The sequence below is a fragment of the Sinohyriopsis cumingii genome, chromosome 4 (assembly GCF_028554795.1).
Source record: "Sinohyriopsis cumingii isolate HCF-2022 chromosome 4, ASM2855479v2, whole genome shotgun sequence".
In the NCBI taxonomy this organism is placed as follows: domain Eukaryota; kingdom Metazoa; phylum Mollusca; class Bivalvia; order Unionida; family Unionidae; genus Sinohyriopsis; species Sinohyriopsis cumingii.
Window position 1 is genome coordinate 92683455 of NC_142964.1, and position 21826 is coordinate 92705280.

General features: G+C 33.4%; 1 protein-coding gene across 1 annotated transcript in view; it reads right to left on the reverse strand.

Moving 5' to 3' along the window:
- Positions 1 to 6120: 6120 nt before the first annotated feature.
- Positions 6121 to 21826, reverse strand: part of LOC149801683 (protein disulfide-isomerase A3-like) — a 37315-nt gene continuing 21609 nt past the window's right edge. The window contains exons 6-13 of the mRNA XM_089956832.1: positions 20632 to 20739; positions 19142 to 19268; positions 17830 to 17943; positions 15327 to 15449; positions 14174 to 14380; positions 11797 to 11899; positions 8866 to 8994; positions 6121 to 6237 (exon numbers count right to left, since the gene is read on the reverse strand). Coding sequence (XP_089812958.1) covers positions 6121 to 6237; positions 8866 to 8994; positions 11797 to 11899; positions 14174 to 14380; positions 15327 to 15449; positions 17830 to 17943; positions 19142 to 19268; positions 20632 to 20739 — 1028 coding nt within the window. The remainder of the gene's footprint in view (positions 6238 to 8865; positions 8995 to 11796; positions 11900 to 14173; positions 14381 to 15326; positions 15450 to 17829; positions 17944 to 19141; positions 19269 to 20631; positions 20740 to 21826) is intronic.

A 21826-nucleotide genomic window follows, 5' to 3' on the forward strand; every position in this document is an offset into this window, starting at 1 on the left:
TCAAATAACGAACATTTATTTTGCGCGAAAATAATAAACAATTTTATAAAGAATATATTTGCTTCTTAGCAGTTTGATTAAGTATGTCTTGCCATCTTCCAAGAGTTAGGTGCATTAGGTAGAAGAAATAAAATCAATGCACACATAAAATAACGCGCCACAACATACCTCACTATATCTGCTTCGCCGGGCTTAAAATATCGCACTTTTCGCCGGCGTCACCAGTTTACCATTCTACAAAATTATTTCTTTTTAAAAATCAATCATAATACAAGTAAGTATATATATGAGCCGTATTTATCGGTATACGAATTTTACTGTAACATTGCACATAAGCTAAGTTCTGACAGGATGATCACATGCCTTCTGATAGGCGTATGGTTAGCAATCCAACATACCGATGGAGGAAGCCCGCACATTGTGAGAACTATACATACGGAGGGTAACTGCCTGTCAGACATTAGGGACTTTGTGAGAAATTTCAAAATAACACGTAGATCATTTTCAACCATTTTCCGCAAAATCAGTTTTTGAGGACTGGTGTGTAAGTCCTAATAATGTACTCAATTCCTCAATATATTGGCTTGCTTCGTAGCTCGGGTCCTCGTAAATATGCCAAGACACACACAAACGTACGCGCTCACACATACAAACACAAAAAGAAGTACACACGCAAACGCACACGCGCACACATACACACACATAAACTAAGTCGTGTATACTAAGACATACATACACACATTTTTCGTTAAGGAATAAGTTGTTTGTGAAATGAAAGAAACAAACACATAATCACATACAAACGTACTTGTGCACACAATTATAATGCACATACAAACAAAATACACACACTCACACACACACAAGCTAATGCGTGCATGCAAAAACACATATATGCACGCACATAGACTACCTCTGCGTTTAAGGCCAATTGTTTTTTTTGTTAAGGATAAGGAGACATATTCACAGTCAAACGGTACGCTTGCAAACAAACAAAGACAAAAAACAAACACGAACAAACAACAACAAAAAGCAGCAGAGACTAAGTGGCTGACCTGAATAGGCCCGACTGTAGGTAGGTGGGTCGGTAGGTAGGGAGGTAGGTAGTAAACTGAATTTGACAGGGAGAAATAGAATTTTATAGGGACAAACAAAGACCAATGCACACACACACCAAATATTGTGCATACCTTCCAATGTAAACGAAGAAGATGACATTTCACAAAATAGACTATCACTTACACCACAAACGTACCAACCATCCCATTAATTATAACATGTAATACCCCACATAACACTCTATTCCAATTTTGTATATATCTCAGAATGTAAACGAAGAAGATGATATCTTAAAAAAGACAATACGGTATACCATAAACATAGTATCCATCACACCATTATGCTATCTAATATATCATACTCACTATCCAAGATGATTTTTAGTCGCTTAGAATGTAAGAGAAGGAGATGAAATCTCATTAACAAAAATCATATCTTACAAAACAATATACTATCTATTTGACACACAATACCATCCCTTAAATCATATTCATTATCCCAGCGTCCTGTGTTCGCTTAGAGTGTAAGAGAAGTATCTAAAATCTCACATAATAGACTATCTCTTAGACTAATTAAAATAATATGTGGACAAATGCGTAGTGTCTATTTATAGTCACAATTTGCAGGAAATTCCTATGGAAAAATCCAATACATATGTATGGTCTTAACTTGGGTGACGATTCTGTTTAAAAAACAGTATATATTTACAGCTCGTCCTATGGAAAACCCTAGAAAATATGTATATCCTCAACAGTTCTACCTTTAATGATGTCATTGCACAGGACACTAGGGAGAAATGGAAACAGGTTTTCAAATGGATGAGCTGAATACGCGCTACTGTAGGTAGGTAGATAGGTGAAATTAATTTGATAGGTACAACGGGAGTTTTATAAGGACAAACAAAGACCAAAACATACACGCACGCACGCACACTCTAAACAGCATGTGTTAGCTTAGAATGTAAACGAAGAAGATGAAATTTCACAAAATAGACTATCCGTTAAATAGACTATCCCTTACACCACAAAATTACCATCGATTACATTCACCATAACATCCATTATACTATTATACTCACTATCTAAACGCCCTCGTTCTGTTTAAAAAGTAAGAGAAGGAGATAAAATCTAACAAATTATACATGGATTAGTGTTTTCTGTTATATTGTTCATTTCACATAGCATTGAGACTGTTATCCTACCTATTGCTAAATGTAGCTAACAGTATATAATATGTTTCACACGAAGTATTTAAAACTAGTTAGGTAGCTTTAGCTACATTTAATGACGCTGATTTAAAAAGGCATTGAGCTAGGCCTGCATAAAGGATACAATTGACCATGATGTATGGAACGAACAAGCATAATACCAAAAAGCTCGTCATCATATGCGTTTGTCTTTGTCTCTCTCGAATTGTTTTTGTATTGGATTTAACTTAAGTTACTACGTTTTTTTATATATTTGTTGATGTTGTTGTTTTTGTTTTTGTTTGATTTTAGTACAAATACGTATACGTCAGGCACAGCAGAATACAGCAAGAGTTTTTTTTTTTTTAAAAGTTGTTCTGAGTGCGTGGAAACCTTGACTGAGACGACTGGTCTGTGATGACTAGACTTAGACAAGAAAAGAAAGGTTAGCAAAACAAGTAGATTTCTCTGTCGCATGGGTGGGAAATAAAACAAAACGGTATCCTCCTTTACACTGATCAGATTTATTCCTGAATTAAACATAATTAAACAGTTTTCTCGGGTGATTACACTACATAGTGAAAAGACATTCCAAACTAGTGTTACTAACAAAATAGACAGTATAAATTTTACTTGTTATAACATTGAAGATGTAGCCAATTACTGTTGACTGAGATATATATGAAAAACGTTATAGCGATGAATGGGTATATACTAAACAATAGTATATGGAATACCACATTATAGAAGGAATCATCAAGAGTGGAAGAAGATAGGACAGGAAAACAATGCCCTATAAACGAATAAAGCTATATAATGCAAGGCATTAAGTTGTTTTGATTCAGATTATATTGTGATAGATTTGATAGAATAATTCATGTACAACAGAGCGGAAGATATTATATCCGGAAATGAATCATAATGAAACTAATTGTAACGTTGAAGAGCTGTAACAACATTAATTAAAACAGATTAATATGACATCAATTCAATCCTAGTGAAGATAATTATATGCGCGATGTAAGTGCTATTAACATAGTACAGCTCGGTCTTCTTCAACTTTCATTTTATGTTGTATCCCTCGAGTCCATTTGTTGATTCTTTAGCTATGAACGTTATAAGCGAATCAATCTCCAGTGCATCCTGGAATAAAAAGAAAATTTATTATTTTGCTTATGCATTTATTTCACGAATTTATTAAGCAAAATGCAATAGAATCATACATTTTAACAATTGCTATAACGGACATTACAGTGATATCCATTGTTCATATTAATGAATCCCCAAAAATTGTTAGATTCTAGTGATGCCTGATATGCGACCTAATATGGCCTTTTGACAAATAAAGCGGAATGCAGTTTTCCCACAAGGACATATTAAAGAGAAAGCCTGATAATACATTCTTCAAAATGTTACCAATGATATATATTATTCAAAATTCTTTTAAATGTTGGTGGTGATAGTGTATTCTTCAAAATGTTGGCGGTGATAGTGTATTCTAAAAAATGTTGGCGGTGATAGTGTAGTATTCAAAACGTTAGCGGTGATAGTGTATTCTAAAAAAATGTTGGCAGTGATAGTCTATTCTTCACAATTTTAGCAGTAATTGTGTATTATTCAAAATGTTGGCACTGATAATTTATTCTTCACAATTTTAGCAGTAATTGTGTATTATTCAAAATGTTGGCAGTGATAGTGTATTCTTCACAATTTTAGCAGTAATTATGTATTATTCAAAATGTTGGCAGTGATAATTTATTCTTCACAATTTTAGCAGTAATTGTGTATTATTCAAAATGGTGGCAGTGATAGTGTATTCTTCAAAATGTTGGCAGTACAACCCTATAAAATAAGGTTACCCTACTCGCACACGGCTCATTCCGCAAGGCCCGGAACATTAGCATACAGTTATATAGGACCAATTATATATTGCATGCATTTGCTTTGAAAGCAAATTAACTTTTACTAGCAGTTCTTTCAAATAACCGATCTAAACAATATCACTATTTCACAGTAACTTCATATTAAAGTGAGTTTAGTTTTTTGAAAACGAATGATTGTCTAAACTTCTAACCTATCTGACTATCCAGTAGCCCAGACGATTCTACCTACATAAATACATTGATAGTACATACATGACCTAAAAGGATATTCCGCCAAATGGTCACATGCTAATGGACAATAGATGCCAGATGAGAGACAATGGACCATTACATAAGGTCTTCAAGTCTGTTACCAGAGGAGTTTGAATCTGAAGCCAAATTTGGCACGATTGTGTAACGAATGCTACTTACAAACCTCTTATACAAGCGACTGACACTTTAGACATAATGTTTCGAAAACTTTTGCGTGGGATTACATATCACACACCCGTGGAATAGTCGTTATCTTTCTTCTCAAACTCCAGTGCTAAACGATATTTCTGGATCTGCCTTTCCATCATGTACCTTCCATTCCATCCATTATTAAATTTCAAAATCAACCATTAAACCGTGTACTATTGAGGGCTTAACAACAATAAGGAAGGATTTGGTAGTTCTCTTAAGCTTAATACACCAAATAACAATTCCAAAGAATGACATGTCTTGTCTTTTCCACCTATGCATAATAAGAAAACGAAATTGGAGCTTGAAATTAACGCTAGTATGTCATCATATATGTACCCTCTATAACAAATAGACTTATGACATTTCATGACTGTGTTATGAAACAGTGTAACACAAGCGTTTATGTCTGTATTTATATAAAAATGTCACACAAGTTTTCATGACAGTTTTAAGTACCAGTGTCACACAAGATTTCAGAAATGTAGTGTACAAAACGTTTCGTGACTATTATGAAACTGTCACAACTTAATCACTGTATTATGTTATACTGTCACACACGGTTTCATGTCTGTATTATGTAACAATGTCAGAAGCAATTTCATAACGTTATTACTTAACAGTGGCGTTAAACGTTTCTTGACTGTATTATGTAACAGTGTCACACACACTGAAAGTAAGTAATGCAAGAATTCATGTGGACGTCTAAATTAATGACAATTACGTTGGGAGATTGATACCTATATATCGCCACTGCTTCACATGAGAGGGAAAATATGTCACATATTATTACATTCTGAATTAATAATACTTACATTGTAAAGCTTTGGATTTTTCTTATCTCCCTTAGGAACAATATATATGACCGGGAAACTGAAATATGACAGAGATAAGAGATGTTCAAACCAAGCAAAAAGGCAAACAATAATTTCAACTTTGAAATAAAATGAAACCTTTGAGATAACACATTTCAGAAATCCTTCGGATTCACCGTTAACAGGAAATATTCCGCAAAATATTCAATGTGACCATCCAATGGTAGAATACACCTTTCAGAAGCACGAGGCACTAATACAATATGAATAACACAAAATATTTATTTTTGGCAGCCGAGTCAAATTCATTTTGTCTTTAATCAAATGTTTACTATAGGACTTTCATTGTAGAAGGAAGATATGCATAGATTTTCAGTTTCAAACGTCATTATTAAACATGATTTAGAAAGAGATAAGCATGTGCAATATTTCGTACAATATATACAGAGCACACTAAATCTCCACTAAAGAGTAAATGCAATTCCTTAATTTGGTCGATTCATGATCAATAGGTGTCTGAAGACATTTCTTGAAGACTTTTTGATTTGTAGTAATGGCAGTTATATTTGATAACACCTTGGCAACAACTGTATCAATTGACATAAAATGTATGGTGCAACACAGTAGATATTATCTACATATTTTTAATCAGAAACTAAACCATTTTACCAATTATAATTTAGTTTCTAAATCAACTTAAATTGCATGATGTTTTTTACATATGTTATCACGTGATCTAATCATATCGTCTGTTGTCAAAACATGATACTCGCCTTAAATATTCATAAGGCTTTGGCAGCTCATTAACCGTGACATCCATTTTGGCAATTGTCAGATTTGTCACATTCTTCAACTGAAAACAAAATTTAATTAACTGATCTGTACTGTATCGTATTATCTTCTAAACTATAACATGGACGTAAAGTTAAACAAATCAGTCATAGAACAATGTTTATTATTTCACCCGAATTTCATAGCTCCACTGATGATGCATTCACTAAGCAGGCGAGTGTGGTATTGTGAGGACAAAAACGTATGCAATCTTTTTTCCACACATATTATATTATACGGATTTTCATTATTTTACTTCATTATCATAAGCAGTCTATCTAAACACTATGGTTAATTAATACGCACATTATATTGCTGATAGGCAAATTCATCTCGAATCCTAGTAATGTATAAAGATTCCTGGTTCTCGCAAAATATCTGATTTATATGCGATGATTTCACCTTAATATAGAAATGTAATATGACGTTGATCATATCAGTACGGAACATTCCGATTGTAAAAATCCCTGACAGTCAGACACAAGATTAGCTTATGAATATGCAATAATATTGCCTCGATGATCTTGACAATATGAAAACAAGTACAAAAAGTGTGGTCAAAGTCTGATCAAAAGTAGAGTTTGTAAATTGCTGACAAATGTGATACCATTTTACATCATTAGTGTGCATGCATATCAAACTCGTACTCAACCAATATGCTGATGGCACCGATCAAATTGCAAAGTAAGATCACAGTCTTATGAATATATAGTCTCTAATGTTTACAGTATCTCCATACCAAATATAAACTAATCACCTATTGATGCATAAGTCTTGCTGATAGAAAGAATCAAGCAACATCACTACGCCTTTTTACAATTGTACAAGTATGATTACAGTCTGGTGAGAACACAGTATATTCCTTTGGTAAGAAGCTCGTCCAGTTATATGCAAAATCACCTCTCTAATATATGTAGATCGTGTTCATAATAAACATTTCATATCAGAGGTAAAGCTAAATTATTAATATGCCTGGCTCCCTTGCATAACTGTACTCATCCCAGACCTTAATGGCTTAAGAATATTGACCATGATTGATCAAATATAGGACCAGAGGGACAGTTAGGAAATTGGTAATACGACTAGTCACTCTCATAAAAATCAAGTATTTAGTATATACAGATTACGTGCATTAGCAAGTTCATGCAGGTTCTTGCTCATATAAAGCTATATCATTTTAATCTTGAGCACAATATAAAAACTATGGCTACAAGATTTCTGTCAATCTGAAATAAGATCACCTCACAATTATGTGTGGATCCTAGTCACATTCGAAAGTGTCCGATCTCTTGATGGATTCAGTACTGCATGAAAATTACGTTTTTACGGTGGTTACAGCTTAACGAAGTTGATGCAAGACCATCACATTAGTAATCGTGAAACTCATTCATGTTAATTTATCATCTTAACAAATCCTTTACGGTTATTCAAAATCGGGCTAGCATTCTGGCCTATACAGTTGCATCAAAGTCAAACAAAGAGGCAGAATATCTCATTGCTGGAGAAATGTCCAACTTGGTTCATATAGCATGATATAAGCAAACGGTTCAATGTCCTATCCAAGCAAAAAGGATAAGAAATATAGCTTTCTGGGTGAAGACAAGCTCTACAAATTACATGATATACCACCTTATTATTGTGCAGGATCTTGTCAAACATGTGAATGATATTAAATCATAATGCATGTTTGATTGCATATCAGAAAAATAGGTTCTAGTCTTTTAGAAATCAGCTATTGATGGACTAACGATATAAGATGAACAGACCATAGACGATGTACGCAGACCTGTTTCATAAGCACTTTTAATCTCATAACCAGTGCAGCTAATTACATAGGTATATGTACAACATCCAAAAGAACATGTACCCTGATTATCCACATGCTGATCATTACAGTTTGACCATGTACACCACATGGTACACACGAGTGCATTCTCCAACATTGATGATGACAGCATAGTTCAAATGTGACGAAAATCTCCAATATTTCTTGCAGCTATACTATCGAAATAGAGACTGTGTTCCCTAATAAACTAGAATTATAGCTTGTAACAACCATTTATACTGTAAACAAGAATTGTGTTCATCTCTTATGTTGCACATGCTGGTACGACATACTTTGTAGTTCGAAAGATAAATCTGTCTCGACCATACACTACTTCGTAACCTACCCATCATTATTCATATACTTTAAAACCCTTATTCGGGATTTACGTTTCGAAACATGAGAATATAATAAATGATATTAGGCTCGTCATTAATAGGTGATACACAAATCATCTGTTAGTAAAATGTTTGAGTACAATAAGAAATGTAACTAAGTGATTTGACTTTATAAATTGCTTGTAATCTGTTCATAATTTGACAAAAATGTGTTCGATGCATGAAAAGATTTTTTAAACATTGGCTACCTGGTATGTTCATTTTCCAACTGATTTGCAACACTAATATCCTCTACACTCAATTGTATACTAGCATTAATATCAAACAAGTTTTAAAATCCATGCATCAAAATCATTTTGCAATTTTTGGTATGTGAACAAAAACTACATTTTTCAAAGATTAAAAATCGTTACGTGTCTCACTTATTTCCAAATATTGTATGCTTGTAGAAAATTCAGTAACTGTTGTGTATTCAGTATCTTCATACCTTTTCAGCCAGTTCCTGGTATTTAGGTTCGAAGGACCTGCAAAGTGGACTCCATGGGGCATAAAGCTGTATCAGAACATCCTTGTCCTCATTATTGACTATTTCATCAAAGTTTTTAGCAACTGTCACCTGGAAACAAAACCGTCCAAATGCAAAGTATTGTGCCATAAGATAAAGGCTGATTCCTTTATAGAATAATATCTATCTATATATATGTATATGTATAATGTTCAATTATTTGAATAACGACATACATTTACAGTCCACCTCCCATAATAATCACACAAATACCTCTTGTATCCAGTTAGGTTTTGAATTTACCTCCATTTTAACACCCACTTCCATCATGCAAACAAAGGTGTTAGAGACAAGATTGGTCTAAATATTAATACCGGTATAACTTGTTTATTAACTTTTGAAGTCTCCTTATGACAAATAAAGAGGTGGCCAACACTACAGTCGATTTCAGATAATGAAATAATACCAATCAGAAACTTGATGCGACACTCACACCAATAAACATGATACATATGAAGTGGTCTTCATCATTATGGCTTATTTCTTTTACATCCCAATGCAAAAATATTGAGTACTAGAAAAGAGAGCAATGTATATTTGGCGATAATGCTTAAAATATTTATGAAGGTGTGCATTGTAAGGTCTTTGGGTCCCATCGGACCACAAGTTTTCTTCTCCGAGATCTCAACCTGACACTCAAGCATTAAAGTCCAGAAAACTTGTTAATTATTAACAATTCAGATTTCGAAGAACATCAGCTAGAATTTACGCATCTAAATTTAGTAATACGTTTTGATGTTGTGTGTTGTTAAAACCTTCAAAATTTAATTTCCTTAAAAGGATTAAAATATTCTAGCAGGAGATATAATGATACGCATTTGCATTCTGTTATGATGGACCCTAGCTTGATTTGTATCATCTAAATTTCATTCCGTCTGTGAATCGACATTTTCTCCGCTACGAAGATTTAAGTCCTGTGAATATACAATTGCTATGTTTAATTGCATTTGTTGAACAATCAAGGTAAAGTCATTGATACCTTAGTATAAAGTTCGAGAACGTACCATCATTCTTGGAGTGCAGCCCCATTAATATGACTGAACGACTTCTATGAATTGAGATCATAGTTATAAAACCACCACATTACTCAGGTAATGTGTGACCAATGTAAGATATATATATATATATATATATATATATATATATATATATATATATATATATATATATATATATATATATATATATATATATATATATATGCGTGTGTGTGTGTGTGTGTGTGTGTGTGTGTGTGTGTGCTTTGAGATTAAAAATATGAACCCTTCATCCTAATTTAAACACAATCAATGCCGTCACGGTAAGCCACAATTCAATATATCACCATCTCTAGTTATATACAATGCTTTTAGGATTAACAAACGGTTAAATGACTAACATTTTTCAAATGCGTCATAATACAAAATTTTGTTTATCCAAATTATATAAGAACTTAAGAAACGACTTCCTTGAACTTAACCTTTTTACCTCCAGACCTAGAAGAATAATTATATAATTCACGTATCTTTAGTCCATGTATACATGGCAACAAAAGATAGAACTGCCATGTACGAATAAACAGAGTATAAATGGGGTTGTCTGGCCAGGATTGATTGATAATATAAGACTTATTTAGGAATATATCTTTTGAAAGCTTATCCGAGCTGTAACTGAAATAACAGAAGCTATTTTATTGCTGAGATTTCAGTCCTTTAAGATATGTATATAAATCACAAGCAATCAGATATTAAAAGTTATTGAGTTGTTAATTTGGTGTTTGCCTACGTTTACTATTGGAACAGATAATTGTACCGTGAGTCAAATACCTTTTTGATCTTAACTGACTAGTGATATTCGTTCACTTCTGAAGAAATCAAACTCCGTTGATGATCCTCTGATGACGAGATGAGATACTATTCTTTCAACATCCTTTGACCAAACGTTTGTTTGGAAGTATGAATGGATATTATGAGCGCTATATATTGCGTGATGATGAGTCGATAATATATCTGCACAGTAATGCCAACGTGGCAAGAAAATATTAAAACTATGAACAATTATTGGCTTGGATCAAAGTTGTGCTGCGAAATGACATATAATTAAATCAGAGGAAATCATTTCTGTAAATTTCATGAAAAGCTGGAAATCAATATGGTTTCACACAATTTACGGTATATACTGATATTTCGTTGTGCTTTAATTTAACTTTTTTTGTAACAAACGACTTTAAGATTTGACTCGCATTAATGATGAGAAAGCCGATCAATTTCTCCAACGGTGATCCATAAATGGTTATCACTCCATTTTAGACGTGTTTCTAATATCTCGTTCAATGAAATCGGTAGAACATTGACCCTCGTTCGGTATCAGCTTGATCACATTATAGGCAATTATAACATGTTGTCCAAATATGGTTTATAATGCAGATTGTTTTATATTGCATGGAAACAGATTTTTATCGGGCTATAGAAGAATATTTTGATGCATAATGTAACCTGATTTGCCCATTGTACTAATGTTTTTCTTCTACCTATCTATAGCAATGATTATTAGATCTGAAACAAACTTGGAAATCTTGCAATTATGACAATCTGGTTTTTGTGGGCGTAATAAATTGGAATATCTAAGATGTCGTATGTGCTCAGTAAAACGTTAGTATCCCTGCTGTTATTAATTAATACGCACACCATGTCATATATATCGAAAGTGAGACATTGTGTTTTCGAAATGCATGAGCAAATAACAGCAGGGAGCAGTCGGAATTTAACAGGTGAAACCTTGGAGCTCAGCACATATAATATACTATACACCTGTAAGAAACGCGTTATCATTTTCGAGTACTGAGCTTGATTTCTAGCTTGTTTTGCTTTGTACCTTGACAGGCCCGTCATTTGAAGCAGGAATAGGCTCAGATAACAAGTATTGTTCTAATTTTTCATCCAGCAGGTCGTTTACAAACTTTTCTAGATTCTCCTCTCTGTAATAATGATAATAAAATAATAATAATAATAATAATGATAGGTCAATACGAAGACTGATGTAGAAATGACATGACTGTCTAAAAGGCTTAACATAAAATGTTAAAATGTTCAAGACGATATAGCTGCCAAAAATAGTGAAATATATCTCGATAATCACATATGAGATTAAATGCTCATGAAATCAGGTATCATTTTAGAAAAGTCAAATAAAATTGGAATAATCGTTTTCAAACGGTTGACAAGAAATTCAAGAAGTACTAGCCTTTAGTACATCACGGTTCAATAAACAATGTTCACATAAATTTGCACTGAAGTATGCTACGTGATTCATGAGTCAGGCTAATTAGAGTAACATTCCATCCGAAAATATGAAGTTGATTCACAGGGTCATGACGTATAAAACACCTCACAAGACCATTTCTAGATCTAAGATACAATTTTGTTTCAGAATTTCATGGAAATATTTTGAATTATTCTTGAGCTGTGCTTATTAGAAGCAACATTTTCAGTTTCCACCTGCGTAAACAATTTGCCTAGAGAAAGGCATACGAATGTTCAAACTATGTAAAACCCCATTAAAACTATTTCGACAGTATTCATGCCAAATAAAATCATCTAAGCACATTTGACAAACAGTATTTATACCAGATAACATCATCTAAGCACTTTCAACAAACAGTAGTCCTAACAAATAGCATCATCTAAGAACATTCGACAATCATCATCATCATCATCATCATCATCATCAATCCTTAACGCAAGTGATTGTTTTGGCACCACAATTGACTTTACAACCAAATGTCTTCATCTGTCCCTGTTCTCTACTGCCCTTTAATAATATACATATCATATGCCTGTCCCCTCTTTAATGTTGTCTTCCCACCTATGTTTATGGCTGCCTCTTCGTCTCAACTCTCGTACTGTGCCTTGCAAGACTGGTTTTGCCAGTCCAGAATAGTATGAGACATGACCGTACCACTTTAGTGTAAGCTTTTTCACAGTGGTCAAGTGGCCTCCGTATGATACGATGGCTCGTATGATCTTGGTGTGACCTTGCTTGGGTAACTGATCAGATTGATGGGTAGGTAGTTTTGGCATAGATGTAGGTTTAATTTATTGGGGAGCACGAAGACCAATGATTGAGCCTAATTATCGATTGCTATGGGCATTTACAATTTTAGCCAAGGACTAGACTTAGTAATGAAGAGAACACGTCGAGTCTAATGGCCACGATATATATAGGAAATGCGAACTTGTTTATCAACATGCGTAGCTTTCGCCGTGACATCACAGCGCACACCATTAAATCTGGAAGTTACTGATCACACCGTTCGGTTGATATCGTCCAAACATGTCAACATACATGTGAACAACGACCTTCCAAAGAAATATAAATGAATGAGGATCCAAATAAAGTAAATAATTACCATTTAAAGGTATGTAGAATTAAATTCTTAAAGCAATGATATCCATTACTGATATAATTCCTGTTAAACGCATACGTGACCCATATGAACATAATACGGTTAATGTTCACGAGCCATAACTATAAGCAAAATACGGCTAAGAAAAAAAAACACAATTAAACCCACATCTAGGTCAATGATAGACCCTACATATCAAGTTGTTTCAGAGTATAATAATATTAATGAGCTATGTTGGTTATAAGGTTCTTCTTTAGTGAAAATTTAAATTTGGTGAAAAAAGTGCAGTATCTCTGTCATAATCAGTCCTTACTAGCTAAGATCGTTAAAAGAAATATCTAAGTATCACCGGAAATTCAATTACTAAACAACACCCACTTATTTCTAAATCTGGTTAAGCTATGCTGAGTAAAAGAAGTATGATGAAGTATGGCAGATGGAGGGACATGAATATATATTACTATAGAGCTTTCCGGTTTTGATGTATACTCTAAGTACAACTATAACTAAAATAGCATTGTCAAGTCCATTCTCGATCCACTCAACTGAAAGAATGCGCTTGACTACTATGATTTGTCTTTGAGCAGGTATTTTAGTTCTTTGCTTAGAAACGATGTAAGCTATACGTCGTGTCACTGTATCACTAACCTTATCTAAAATCATAAACATTGTCGAGACAATTAGTTTTATAGATAGTAGGGTAGGTGTAAGGAAGTTCATACAACTGTGAATGATCTGCAAATTTAATATCTGGATAATCAGTGTTTAGCTGTATTAAACACAATCAATCGTCACATTCTACCTTTAGACTCTAAATCAGGTTCTGATGGTGAGTAAAATACTTACGTGAACTCATCAGACATGACATATTTTCTGTCCCTTGTGTCTCTGGCAGTAACAACTGGTTTGTCTCGTGGAGTAAACACCGGCCTGTTGTTTCTAAGTTCAGTGAGTCCAAACGTCCCAAGCTCATGAACCCAAACTTTGTGGTTGCTGATGGCAAAAGTAACCTCTTTCCCTTCATCCTGAAAGTCCTTAGCCACTTTCAGTACTCTTTAAGTCCAACAAACAACATGTTAAAACCTTTTTGAAATATACTTATATAGTCAGCTGTTCAAAAGTACAAACATGATGATGGTTAAGTAATTGGCATGTTAGACCTGCCTGAATGTTTAATACATTAATATCGAGGTTTAAAAAATGGTTATTTATTTTAATATGTATGTATGTATGTAGACATAGTATGTTCTTCACTTTGTCCTTGATCGTTAGACTGTAATGTAAGATAATTATGATTTATAAACAATGTGTTGACACTGCCTTTTGAAATGAGAATGTGCTTGGAGCAAATATATTTAAAATTTATTGTAATTTTCCATTTGAACGACTAATAGCTAGGTCAGGTGATCATTTGTATATAAAGAGGGTCTTATAATATTACGTACGATCTGACTATGACATCATATTTATTTGTATTCAGTTATAATTGGAGAGGAATTACGTGTCTAAATTTAATATAACATGGAATTATAAGTGCTCATTGGCATTTTGACTGAAACACTGCTTTTGGATTATCGTTTCTACATATTGTGTATGTCACAATACAAATATCAGCGTGGAGAAACACTTCTGATAGTAGATTTTAATTAGCTTCACAGTGTCCTATCGGTGGCTGGGTTGTTTATATATACTATTATTATAGGTTTCAATATATATCGATGGGAAAGATTAATTATGATATCACTTGTTTACAGAACTCTATTTGGTAAATCAACGCGTTATAATTGTCATGGAATTGAGGTCTTTAAATGTCTTTCAGGGTGAAGCTTTAGTGCCAAAAAAAAGGATTGGCTAATGATTCAAATATTTTGTTAAAACAGTCCATGATCTAATATTAGTTTTAACAATAATGTGAAAGACATTAAAAATAGTGTTGATTAAAAATTCCAAAGTGTATGAGCAATAACATTTTATACAGCGAACAAAGATGTATACAAACCTGTTTCTCCAATAGATCGTATCATTTTCTTTCTCAACGAAGTTCACATCATAATATACCACAACAAGAGGTTTCTTAAATTTTTCGGCATTTTTCTCAGTACGCTCAGAGCATAGACCAAGGCTGCAAGAAGTAAATAAACTAGAGTTAGTACATCGAAACAGATATTGCTTACTGAGGTTGTCGGGGACAATAGCCATGTCCATAACGGAGTAAATGAGATAAACCCATAACACCATAAAATACAGATAGGTATAAGATGCCATGCTGTTACCACATTCATCATAATACATTAAATGCATGTTATATATCTATATTTTGTTTGTTTTTGATTGATTCAGATACATTTCTGATAGTGTCAATGTTTCATTTCAGACTGTTGCTGCATCAGTAAATTCAGGATATGGAATTGATTCGGTATATGCTATTCATTTGTACTGACATTTGAACCCTTAAAACAGTTTTCATTTAATTGACAATAATGTAAGTTACAAGGTAATTGGGAGTCTTCGGGATAATATTCATGGTGTCTTCAATTCACGATGACTGGTCTGAGATATGCCATTCCCAAACAAAATCAAATGTGTTGATATTATGCTGATATTATGATGATATTAATTAAATTTACTGTCTAAAGTTGGGATAAGATGAAACTTTGAAGTAAAATTTAAACATAAGGTACTACATTGAGAAATGTATCCTAAGAATTAAAATATGCACATGGAGTTCAAAGATGTGAAAAAAGTATCAGAAGAAAAAACAATATAAATGACATGAAATGCTGGCAAATGTTCCTCGTTGAAAAGGTTTTGACATTTCGTCAAAACGGAGAAAGTTCGCGAAGAATAAAAATAGTTCCGTGCGTAATAGTGTAAAACTGAAATATGACTTTGCATAATTTGTTCCCTTTCTTGGTAGGTAACGTTTGCCAGTCAAATTCATTCCAGATCAACATTTGGCACGTGTATCTTTAATAAGTGGAGTCTAGCGTATTTAGGACTATCTGTATATACCAAGTAAAATCAATAAACCATTGAATAAGATCGTTACACCTTATTGTCTTAATCTCTGCGATTACATTTATTTCTTTGTTTATTAGCTTTATGATATCATAAGATTGTTGTCTTCCATGACCGTTGTGTAATCCGAATTTGTTTTTGCTTCCTTATTTCTATAATTGTTGATTGTACCGGTTTGGCCGGTATTTCTTAGGTATTATATTTGGTTTTGTTGATGTTAGCAGTAATGAAGATTCTACTGCTTTTTTACTCTTCTTTCCTTCTCCTAATTTTATGTTTTACTTATTCATCGTTTTCGTTTACTTCTTTGCTGCTTCTATTTTCTTTACATTTTCCTTAACGGCATTGTCCTTGCTGTTTTTTCTTCTGCCATATTTCGTACTCTTTCATCTTTATTTGTTTTCTTTTTATGCTGTTTCCTTTGTTTTTTCTGCTATTAGGATAGCATTCTTATCCTTTCTTCTCTGTTTTCTTTATCTGCCTTTTCTTCATTTTGTTTTTCTTCCCTTTGTTAATCGAGGTTAGATTTTATTCTACTTATGATACTGAAACAATGTTAATATCTTTATCGAAGTCTACGATATTGGAAAGTCATTCTCGTTAATCCGATTGTCTTCCATCCGCTTGCGATGCACTAGATATGTAGCTAGTTTAAAAGTGTATACTTCTTTGCTATCTGATTAGATGGAACCATATCCAATTCACAGCTGGCTAAAGCAAGCTAAATTTTGAAATGAATGAAACACTTGAAGAAAACAAATCATTGCAAGTAATAAAGGTTAATCATATTACTCATACGACGCGATCTGACACTGGATCTGTCTATCATCCTAAATGAATCCCTTATGTACACAGGATACATACCACACGTTTTTCGTAAATATAAGGGAGCAGCATAAATCTTGAAAAGGTTCAAATACAATATTTTACCCCCTCCCAATAAATCTCTAAATTCTTGAGAGATAGAGAGCTATAGCCCTCCCCTTAAGGAATAGGTAGATGCGCCCCTTAAGGGAGTAGGTACAAATTCCCTTAACGGAGTACGTACTCGATAGCGGTCTCGCATACAACAATATGACACAACTAAATTCTATCTTTCTATTTCAATTTTATAGTCAGTGATGTTTTCTATTTCCGAAAAAAAAACGAGAATCTGGGAGAAACGGAATGTCCACAATAACGCGGACTCCATTTAATTTCTAACGTTTTCCTAACATAAACAGTTTTTGTTTATTTTCATCGTGAAAATAAAATAGAAACAGATTTTGAACATGACATGATAATTCCATGGGTGAGTTTGACTGTGCAATCAAGATGAGAAAAACACCTATAAAAATGGCATGAGCAAATGTCTTGCAGCTCTTATTAGTCATACGTATGATGCTGCTTGACTCTTTTGCCCATTTTGTGAGCTAAAACACTGTAAATATGTCTATGAGATATTTTCCGATTGCTAATAAAGTGGTTATTTAAAACCCGAATACCTTTCCTTTTGAATCCAAGCTGTAATATTGTGCACAGATGCAACATCATCATACTTTCTCGCAGGTTCTTCAAACTCATTTTGCAAAATCTTTGGCTGGAACAATACAATTTCACTGAAAAACAGAGTAGTTATCAGTTACAAAATTAATGAGTTGTTAGAATGTGCACGTTAAAGATATGTCTCAAAAAAGCGATAATGCAGGCGAAAGAAGTATTGTCGTAACTGTTCAATGGAAGCCAAAGATTCAAGGTAAAATTTACTTTTTAATTTGAGGCAAGATCTTTTCCAAAGCCGGGAGCTACCCAAATGAATACGAATCCACTATTTAGTCCGGTAAGTACTAAAATATGTTTTGCTGACAATTATGATGTCTAACTCAGTACTAGATATACGTAGTCTTTATATTACACATGTCTGCTAATCAGTAAATAATGAAAGTTAATGACTAGCACGAACTACAAATGTAGTGTAAAAACAAAGAGAAAAGGGAGGAAAGACTTTTTGAGTAAGGGCTCTTCGTGGGTATTTAACTTTGAAATGTATGATTCTTCAGATGATCATAGCTTACTCTGCATATTTCCAATTTAATTTGTAAATACGTTCAATACTAATCTTTAATTTAGGTCTCTCGAATCATTTGACAGTGACCCTATCTAACTACCACCTAGATTGGCAGATAACTTTAAGCATAGTAGACGAACATTGTAGCCTGAGTGGTCTGGATTTGCGAGGTGGTATTATAATGCATTAGGTATTATGATCGGGTGACGTATTTGAATAAGGATAATTGGAATGTATCAGTGGTCAAGAAATCGCTATTTAAAACGAATTACAATGTTATTAGAATAGAATGATTGGATATAATTATACCCTGGTAACAGTTTAGATTGTTGAATATATTCTTTACCGAATGCACTGTAAGATAAATTTCGTTTCTTGTCATTTGCCGTAACTGGCCAACAAAGACATGTTCATGATTTACTGGAAATTGGGCATCAACAGAACTCGAAGTTTGAAAGAAAACTGAAAGTACCATGTTCGTTATTTGAGAGGCGAGACTGAAGGCTTGCAGGGATCCAGTCTAAACTTATATCAGGATCTGTAATACAACCAAACTGAGCTTAATCAGTTCTTGCTGCAATTGAATTAAATCCCTTCCTGCTCAATGTGGACCGACACAATTGTGTAATTTTGCAATTATAACTTTCTATTATATAGGCTATATGATTCGCTATAAATAAATTCACGGGTACATGGTTAATGAAGACGAAAGGGTTAAATTGTCATTAAGTGGAAAGTTCTACACTTACTCGTTATAACTATAATTGTTTCTGATAGCTTGTTCTGTGGTATGGGAAAATAATATTTCACCCCTTATAGCGTGCGCTACCTTCAGGTAGATTTTTGCCAATTCACTCTCGCTATTGCTGAAGAAACCTGCAACATAAAATTTAAAAAACAAGACCTATTAAATCTTAAACATTTCAATCACTCTGTTGTTTTTTTACGTGGGTTCTTATTGTATAAATATGTTTACATATTTTAAGATAAACCTATGTAAATAACAGGCTGCATAAAATGCTAAAGAACATTAATTATGGACACTTCCTCTGTTTAGAAAAGTATACTTTAAAGTAACCCGTAGTCTATTATATTTTCTGCACAACGGATATACTAAATACAGACGAAAACAAATGTATTGGATGAACTAAAATTGTAGATGTGTATTAGCCAGCAGAATATAATTATCAGTTTTAATAAAATATAACCCTAGTTGACTTTTGTAATTAGAGAAACATAACCGTGGTAATACGAAATAGATGATATGGCGCTATGATGCTGTTGATAGGAAACGCCTTATATAAATATAGGTCGCATTTTCACATTTCAACTTCACTTAAATGTTTTCAATATAAAGTCTGATAATATATATATTTTGTTGTAAATATGGACCACCAGCAAATGCTATCACTGTTAAAGGTGTGCTCATCGACTGCTTTACATTATCATTAATAGGTCGCCGGTCTTTTGGGATTAATTTCAAGCATGTCATATTCGTTGTGCTTTTCTATGTTCCAATTTTATGAAGATGAATCGACTCTGGTTACCTCTTCACTGTCGATCAATTGTGCACGTAAATCTGTATCACAAGCAAACTTAAACAGCTTAACACATGTGAGGATAAACAGCCAATGTAACTCTATATACACCTTCTGTATTAATAGAGGGTCATAACACGTGTATCGTGAAAGGTACATTATGTACATCTTGCCAATGTTCAATAGTCATATCTGTATAGAAAGTTGGATAGCTGAAACCACTTTTCTTCAGCTTGTCACAGTGACCGTTAAGTTTGAGATTTTCATCCCTAATTCAAAACCTTCTTTCTTACTGTATGTGGAAGCATTACAAACATTTATACAGGTATGTGAAATTAGGAGAGTGTTAATGTGCGGAGAACATTTGCTTCTTTCAATCAAAATGATATTGACAATTAAGCTACTGGTCATAAATTAGAAGGATTTTGTCAGTTAAATTAAAAAGATTTTGTCGTGCCCCACTGTTCATTAATGGGTCAGTGATGGTATCCTGCAGATACTAAATTAATTATTCAAAGACACTTATGATACACAGACTACAGCAATCATAATATAAACGTTCTGCCTGATGGAGGGCATGTAAAATATAGCTATCACACGGAGGTCATTTAGAAGTTAACAGTCTCCGATATAGCACCTATTGTTTTGTCAATATAGGTGAAATTCGCTCACACAGATACCAACTATAATTATGTACATACCTATCACTGAAAAGGCGTTATGTTTTAATAGGTTCTCGACAGCTTCAACAGTTTTCAGTTCTGTAGATGCAGGAATGGCCTTGTTTTGCATGTTCTTCACAATCAAATCTGATAATAAAACGTAAATATAACGCTATGATAACATTTCTGATATGTTGAAATTAAAATGCTGTATAAATATTTGCGTATTGATTACAATCCGAAGAAAATCTAACGATCCAATAATAAATAAAGTGCTTGTCTTGAACACGAAAAACAATTAAAGTATTGTTACGAGCATATGCTCTTAAAATGAATTATAAAAAAGAGCGAAAAGCAACAAGCTTTGTAAAATAAAACAAATACTTTATTTCCCTACTCTATAAAATAAAAATGCAATATCTAGGAACGTACGGTATTACGAATTAAATCCCAAATAATCCTAGAACACAGATACCGAGTCCTAATAATCTATAGTTCTAAATAAAAGATATCTGAAGGTGATTAGTGTCGCCTATATTAAACAGATAATGTGGCACAACTACTAACGAAGCCCAGTTTATGACAAGGTCAAGTACAACAATGTTACATTACAATAGAATTTAATGAAATAAAAACATATAGTAAAAACTAACACAAAATGCAAATCAAATATAATAGTATGCAGATATAAACTGCAGTAATTATGCAAAATACTACAGTTAGAACGACTTTGCAATATGTAGATAACGCGCAGATAAAATATACTGCAAATGTAATACAGCTACAGAAAACAAGGGAGTTTTAAATTACCAAAAAGGAGGTGGAAATTTAACCAATGATTAATCGGCCATACGATAAAACAATTGTTGTTGGTAAAGCTGCCCGCTTTGACGCCATTTTTTTCAGCACATAATTTGCTATACATGGCGCTAGTATATTTGGTGTAAAATCCTAGGTAGAACCACCACGACCATGGGAAGTTATTGGGAAGCTGTCTTAGATTCCCACGTTGGCCAAGCAGAGACTCGGACCCAGGCAAACATAGGTGAGATGTGTTAGTCATCTATAAAGTTTAGCCCAGTTGGTAAAAATTGTTTTCATGATTTACGGCATGATCCAAATGCATAGACATGTAAACCCTTTCTTCAGGAATGTTGTCAAAAATTTATTTTAGACATTCTATCATAAAATAAGTATTGTGAAGAATTCAAAAAACTTAAATTCTTCAAGTCTC